The following is an 8,083-nucleotide window of genomic DNA, read 5'->3' as shown; positions in this document are numbered from 1 at the left end:
CATTAACATTCTGTAACCAAGAAATTCAACTCACTTGTGTCCCACAAATAGTAAATACATAACTTGTATTACTCTACCTATTATCAATATCCCCTTCCAAATCCAAGTCAACATAACCCTATAAATTAGTAGTAGAGCCTCCAAAATGTAAACACTTACTAGATGTTCCTCTCAAATTTCTAAGAATCCATGTAACTGCATTCCAATGCTCAATCCTTGGATAACTCATATACCTACTAACAACTTCCATTGCATGTGCAATACCTAACCTAGTACATACCATAGCATACATTAAGCTCCCTACAACTGAAGCATAAGGTACCTTGAACATTTTAGCCTCCTTTTCTAGTGTCCCTTACAACTCAAGACCATCATAAGAAGCTACAAACTCATCATACATTATAAAATCTCCAAGCTTTTGTTGCCTACAAAATTAGGGTTAGAATAAGTATTCCAATAGAAAAATAGTAGTCGATACCTTTTACAATAGTAAAGTCATTTTTTTGGCTTCGGGGGCGCTGCCCTTGAAAATCCCCATGGGGGCATTGCCCCTCGACCCCACCTTATACTGCGACAAGGAGTACACTTGGGTTACTGCCCCAGGACCCTGCAAGGGGCACTACCCCTTGACCCCATCTTGGGGGGACTACCCTCAAACCCCTGTAGAAATAATTTGGGGGAAAATCTAGTCGAATAAACATTCAAGTCCAATTAGGCTTCACATCACAATAATTTCTTATATCCCTATCTACCCCTCTATCTTTGTCTCTCCCTCTCCTCTCCAAATCGAGATCCATATCAATATATACCTACATCACTTTCCCCTATATTAATTTCCTTATATTGCCCTCTCTAATTTAGACCTCATGTATTGTACAGATGTATGCAAAAGAAATACCAAATCATTCTTAGTTGACTCTTCTAAGGTGCAATTGCTAGTATATATTGTATTATTAGTGGTTGTCATTTTGTAGGGCCTTTGTAAGGTTGACGGTTGCCATATTTATAATATACTTTATGGGGCTTTAATGGAAAAACAATTGTTATTAAAATAATTAGTCAATCATTTTTTAAATTAATCATTTGTGAAAACCAAAAAGATTAATTAATTATTGTTATTTTAATGGCATGTATTTATATATATATATAGATAGATAGATAGAGAGAGAGAGAGAGAGAGAGAGAGAGAGAGAGAGAGAGTCTTATTAAGTATGAAACATATCTTTATAAAAAAAATTAAAAATATATATAATAATTCTAATAAATAATTAAATAAAATTATTGAGATTTTTTATTTCAATTATCTATAATAATTTAGATAAATTAAAACTTTGAGTTCCATCTCGATTTCAAGGTATTGATATCAATCTTAAGAGATTTACAAAAAAGAGAGTATAAGTTAATTTAAACACAATGTAAATATATGTTTAAAAAAGATTCTTGCAATAGTATATACAAAAAGAGAACTCAAAGAAATAATGTACAAGAGAAGAAACTCATAAACAAGTTTGAAAATCATTATAGTTTCTATTTGATTCTCCCTTTTAAACAATTTATTTTTTGTAGAGAATAACTAAAACTAACACCTAAAACTGTCTTTTTAATAAAAGGTTATCCACTATAAAATAAAATAGCTAATTAATTAATAGCCAAGTTAAATAGACGAGTTAAATTAAATGATAATTAATTTATCAAATTTCTTGCAATTTTTATGAGAATTTTAGAAAAGAGAAATGTTGCAATGATGTCACTTTGATGTCATCTTCAAATTTTGACCAGGCAGCACACTTTGTAAGAATGGAAAATCTGATCAGCCCTCCAATGTTGACTGAGCAGAATAAAAATCTAGAATAATACACTGTATGGGGTAACCAAAATAAAAAGTGGTGGCAAAGAAGAATATAAAATGGTGGCATGCAGAACAAGATAATGGCAATGGCAATGCTTTTGATAGAGACACTAATGGCGACGAGTGGCAACTCCCAGGTATTGTTTATGTTTTATTCAGTCTTGCACACGCCTTGAAAGAAGAAACTGTGCATATTTTTTTCAGGTTAAGATTCTAGGGTTTGGCTTTTGTGAACATGTACCGTCACAGAGAAAATATAATAAGACCTCTTTTTTCTTACCGACTTTGAATACCTAGCAAGAATTTTACAAAATGTGACCTCATTCTGGTGGCGGCTTCAAAATTTGACCCAACGATGGACACGTTTTGGAAAAATGGGAGAATCTGAGCCGCCCAAAAACATTGATGGAGCATTATAAATTGGTGAAAGAGGAGTGTTTAGAAATATCTTTCTGCTTCAAGAAGAGAGAGTGTTTAGAAATAGTGGAAAGAAAAATGGTAGCTACAAGCGTAAGTGTAGAATTGGTATCTCCATTGGAGGTGAGGAAACTATGGAAAGCAATGGTGAAGGACGCTGAGCTCTTCCCCAAACAAGTCCCTGGCTTTGTCTCTGCCGTCACTCGTCTCCAAGGCGATGGCGGTGTTGGCACAATCCTCCAAATTGATTTCACCCCTGGTTGGTATTCTTGACATTCAACAATCGTTTGAATCTCATCTAGTATGGGTATTGGTATTGTTAAATCTTTAATTCACTTTTGGGTATTGGTTGAAACATTTATCTCATCTTTTGGTATTTGCATTGTTCATTTCATCGATTGTTTTGATTTTTCTATTGATTTGGGTATTGTTATTGCCAAATCTTATGGTCTCTTTTATCCCATTCATTGGTATTGATAATAACAATTTTTCCATCTCATTGATTGCTGAAACTCTCATTTCCTTCATTGATATTGTAGTGGTATTGGTATCAATATTCTATTGATTTTGGTATTGGTATTGCTAAATCTCTCATTTCATCCGTTTGATATTTTCATCTCATCCAATGTATTGATATGGTAGCTGCTGGAATTTAACTGGAATAGGTATCAATAAATTCTTAAATTTCAAATCCTTAGTTTGCGTGCTCTAAATCAAATTTGAAATAGGAAGTGTATTCTTATTTCGTCCCGAATATAATATATTCCACCCAAATAGATATTATTGAAATTACAACTCCTATTTCCATTTTAATTTTTTCACATTTGATTTCAAGTTCACCATTTTGGGCATTTCTGATCCTAACAGCTTTGCTGAGGATCCATTAATGGCGCTCCAGTAGGACTAGATTATCTGACTTGTTTTGGGTGGGTTGGGGTTTTTGTGAGAAAACCAGTTAAAGCTATGGCTTTCGAGAGAGAATAAAAGAAAATGGATAGTGGCAAGCGCCATATATATTATCTTGCGATGCTACTGTTATGACGACCATGATAGCAACTTTTTTGGTTCGAAGCGCTTTGTCCCTGCTACTCTGTATGCTTGTGATCGTCAGTCCCCTGCTCTCGGTTTGTTCAAACTGAAGCGGTTTGTACAGGTCTCCGTCGGTAAATGGGTACATGTGGGAAGTTTAGGACTGTTTGAATTACTATTTTCAATTTTAGAAGTCTTTGATGTCTTTCAAAAACAATGCTGCTCTTCACTGTTAATTTTTTTAAAATTGTGGTGGCTTTGTGTTCTGTAAATCTTAGTAGATTATTAAACTGCTGCAGAGTTCCAACAATCTCTCATTTTCTCCTGTTGATTGTTTCACTATTATCTCTAAAGTTATCACTGCGTCCATACTAATACTGTAAGACTGTTTGCTGCAAATGCTTCTAAAAAATTGTATTTTTTAAATGCCCTATTATCCCTTTTATACTACTGCTGTTGGAAAATCAACAATGAAGATTGATTGTCAATTAACAGCGGAGATTAAAAACCACCTCACAATTTAGTTGTTTCTAAAGGATTTCAGTAATTGCCTAATAACAAACTTTCTCTCAAAGTCTAATAGAATCAAATGGTTATAGGCTTTTCTCCAAATTGATTTTTCTTGGTATATCTGTGTTATTGTTTATCTATTTGTGATTGGCTTTTTTCTATTTAGTTTTATTTAATTAACCCACTGTTAATTGTTATAAATTAGATAGAACTTCTTTCTGTGAAATTATTGTACAATTGATCTATAGCTGGATTATGAGAATTTAACATGTTCAAACAATGATTTTGTGGTGAATTTTGTCTAGCTCTGATTTGTTTTGGGAATCTTCAATTTCAACACAAATTCTGATTTCATTTTTGTAGAACCAAATAGAATGTCACAAATAACAGATCCAAAATAACAAATTCCTTTTCTCAATACTAGGTGCCAAATTGGCCCCAATCATCTCAACCATTTGGTATTACTAAATCTTTCAACCATTGATATTGATATTACTAAATCTTTCATCCCCTATATTGGTATTGCTGATTTTTTCATTTCATCCATTGGTATTGGTATTTGATATTGCCAAATCTTCGCTAAATATTTAATCTCTTCTATCTCATTTACTGATATTGTTGTTATATTAATATTGATATTGGTATTGCTTAACTTTCACCTTATCTATCACTTCCATCTCATCTATTGGTATTGACATTGCTAAATCGTTCACCTCATCTCATCTATTGATACCGGTATTGCTGAATCTTTCTTCTCATATGTTGCTTTCATCATAGTGGTATTGCTGAACCTTTTATCTGATCTTATGCTATCATGTATTCGTATTGCTAACAGTCTTTGATGCCATATATATAAATATATTGCAGCGAACAAGGATTTCAGCTACGTGAAGGAGCGGGCGGAGGAAATAGACGAGGAGAAGTTCTACTACAGATACAGCTACATTGAGGGAGGGCAGCTGGGGACGCTGTGGGCTTCTGCCCAGTTCAAGCTGGAAATGAGCGCCAAAGAAGAGGGTGGATCCGTAGTGAAGTTTACGTGTGATTATGACACTCTTCCTGGCATTTCACTCGACCAAGACCAGATAAAACAGATGGAGGGCGCTTCTCTGGGTCTTCTCAAGGCCATCGAAGCATTTGTTGTAGAAAACCCTAGCTTATATGTCTAGAGTACTGGAATCTTCCTATGGTTTGTGCGCTCAATAACTATCCTCTTAGCATTCGTTTCTTAGGGTTAGGAGTAGAGGAGTTTCCCTTGAATGGGGGGATGCAGAGATATGTGCAAGAAGTGTGGGCATCAATGTACATTCATGGACAGCTACCTGATTTTGTCTTTATGGAGGACCAAGTATGATGCAAGTTTGGCTAATAGTTTGAGGATTTGCTAGTGAAAAAAACAAACAAATTTGAGCCTTTTTTTAATTATAAGGAGTATTGGAAGGTATAATATAATGCATCAAAATAATCAAAACCTTAGGATCTACTTATATGTGAATTTTTTATTCAAATTGTTCATTGATTAGAATGCTTAGAAAGTAGTGAACTTATGAAATTACACTTTCTTAGAGAGAGATTTAGACTCTAGTTACATTTGGTTTTATACTTTTTAAAAAAATTAAACAATTGAGTCATGATATATTTTGTTAATATGTTTTATAATTCATTTTAATTTTGTGTAATTTGTTTGTATCGACATTTTAAAGCAACATATAACAATTTAGGTATAACTTGCATACTTTTCCACTCTGCAATCTTGCTGCCCTTTTCCATTTTGAATTTTGAATGATGGCGGTCCCTAAGCCTCCGGATTAGCCACTGTGCCCAAACCTGCAACTCGTGCTTGCAGTGTACAGGGACTTGGTTGACCCGTTGAATGGTTGTGGGTCCTTTGGTGTTGATGGGCTGACTTGTGCTAACACTGCTACTTTGGGGGCGAAAGCCCTGCTGGTTGTTCGGTGGGGGGTGGCCAAAAGCCAAAAAATGGTTCTCTGTCAGAGTGGAAGAAAGTGCTTGTGGGCACCCCGATGGTCAGTTTCCCTATGAAGAATCCCATGATTACCCATGGTCAAGAAGGTCCAGTGATTTCCCTCCCTGATAGTGTTATTGACAATGTGACTTCTAGCCTCAAACTTTGTGTTGTTGGCAGATTTGTTGCATTCTGTCCCACTATTGAGATGGTATGTAAATGGGTGGGATAGAAATGGAAGGTCAAAGGAAGCGTAAGTGTTTCTGGTATGCCTAGTGGTCTCTTTTGTTTCAAATTTACCATGGAAGAGGATTTCAACTCCGTTCTCTCTGGTACTTGGTATTATGGGAAGCACTGGCTGGCTCTTACAAGATGGCATCCAGGCTTTGATGCTAGCACGGAGTTAAACAAGCTTGTTCCAGTTTGGGTAAGACTACTGGGACTCCCCCTTGAATTTTGGGATGAAAAGATCTTAAGGTGGGTGGGGAATTCTTTTGGTCATTTTGTCACAGCTGATAAAGTGATTATGCAAAAAACTTGATTGGTTTATGCAAGGTTTTGTGTGAATGTAGCCTTGAATAGACCACTACCTAATGTTATTATGTTAAGGACTAAATGGGGTGAGAGAGTGCAGCCCATAGAGTATGATAATGTAGGCTTGTACTGCCAAAGATGTGGGCAATTTGGTCAACTTATAGTGGATTGTAAAGCTCAAATGCAGAAAGATAAACAGAAGGAGGGTTCACCAAGGATTCTTATTGAATCCTTGGGTGAACCTTTAGAGGTGTCTGATAAGGCAATGAAGTCCCCTTCTAAGGCTACTCCCACTATGCTCCCCACTCAGGAAAGTTTGGACCCTCGAGGGGTGGCTTTGGAGGATAAGAACGAATTGTTAGAATTCTTTAGAATAACTGAGAGGGGGGGGGGGGGGGGGGGGGTGAATCAGTTATCCAAGGTCCAAATGCCCTATTAATACTTTTTCACTACTTTTAATGAATCCATACACTTTTCATCCATCCAAACTTTAAATCAACCATATTAGCAAGTTACAGTAAATCAACATGCAAAGATAAAACATGCAAGATCAACACACGACACAATGATTTACGTGGAAACCCAATTTGGGAAAAACCACCAGTAACATGCTACTTGATTCTCACTCTTCTGAAGTGATGCCCTGTTAAAGGCTTACAACACATTGTTAAATGTGACCTTGTTAGAGGATTTCACCAAACTGTTAGGAATGGGCCTGGTTAAAGGACTTTAGAACATTCACTTGGAATGTCACCCTGTTAAAGGATTTATCTCATGGCTATTAAACCAACCTAAGTCCGTAGGATTTAAACTTTACTGTTACAATTGCTAGAAAGTAATGATAATGGTCTTTTGATCTGATATAACTTACAACATACTTTGCAGATTTCATATCACACTTTCAGTTCAATTCTAATGCTTGGCTTCAATCATTTCAACTCTAATTGCTTGACTTCTTCTCAAGCTTTGTCTCCTTGAGTCTTCTAACTCATTGTATCAATGCATCCATATTAGGGGTCTTCTTATTGAAACAGAGTCACTATGCTCTCTTATCTCCTTAGCACCTCCTTCAGCATTTCATGCTTTCATGCTTGACCACCTCTCTCTCTTTTTTCATTAACTTATGAGTCCTTAAATAGAAATCTAAATTGCCTTTGCCACTCATTTCTCCCTCTCCAATTTTAAGGTTTCGAATGAATTAGGTAGGATACAATGTATCTACCTCATATCTTGTTCTTATCTTCAAACTTTGTCAGTTGTATCCTTAAAACATTTTACATGGCGTTATGTGCCACCAGCTCATCATTCTTATCTTCTATTTTAATTCACAAACTTCTAGATAACAACCTTGTCGGCTTAGATCTGGTGAATCTTTGATTTTCAAAATAATGCAGCAACTTGGCATTATTGATTTACTGGTGCTTGGCATCTCTGTGTTACTCAACATCTCTGTGTTACTCGGCACTATTGGTTTTACTGGTGCTCAGCATCTCTATGTTACTCGGCACCTATCTCTACTTGGCACTTGATATCACTCGGCACTTGAACTTGCTCGGCACTTGAAGTTTACTCGGCACTTGAACTTGCTCAGCACTTGAAGTTTACTCGGCACTTACTAGGAATTTTCTTGGCACATACTTGCTTGCTCGGCTCCTTCTCTCTAATGAACTTAGATGAGCTTTACAAATGTCTTAGCTAAAACCTTACATCTTTGATATGTTTCAGTGTGCCTATTCTTTGTATCTTATAGTATGTCATCAAATACACTTTTTCATCAA

The 8,083-nt window shown here is 35.9% G+C and overlaps 1 protein-coding gene across 1 annotated transcript; it reads left to right on the top strand.

Moving 5' to 3' along the window:
* The first annotated feature begins 2,258 nt into the window (after positions 1–2,258).
* LOC149571060 (major allergen Pru ar 1-like) lies at positions 2,259–5,174 on the top strand. The gene is made up of 2 exons (XM_089812632.1): positions 2,259–2,525; positions 4,673–5,174. The coding sequence occupies exons 1-2, from the start codon at positions 2,345–2,347 to the stop codon at positions 4,972–4,974; spliced, it is 483 nt and encodes a 160-aa protein (XP_089668758.1). The 5' UTR covers positions 2,259–2,344; the 3' UTR covers positions 4,975–5,174.
* The last annotated feature ends 2,909 nt before the right edge of the window (positions 5,175–8,083 follow it).

The sequence above is a fragment of the Cupressus sempervirens genome, chromosome 2 (genome assembly GCF_028749045.1).
Source record: "Cupressus sempervirens isolate cs-2001-9-10 chromosome 2, ASM2874904v1, whole genome shotgun sequence".
Classification (NCBI taxonomy): Eukaryota; Viridiplantae; Streptophyta; class Pinopsida; order Cupressales; family Cupressaceae; genus Cupressus; species Cupressus sempervirens.
This window is presented reverse-complemented; position numbering and strand designations above follow the sequence as displayed.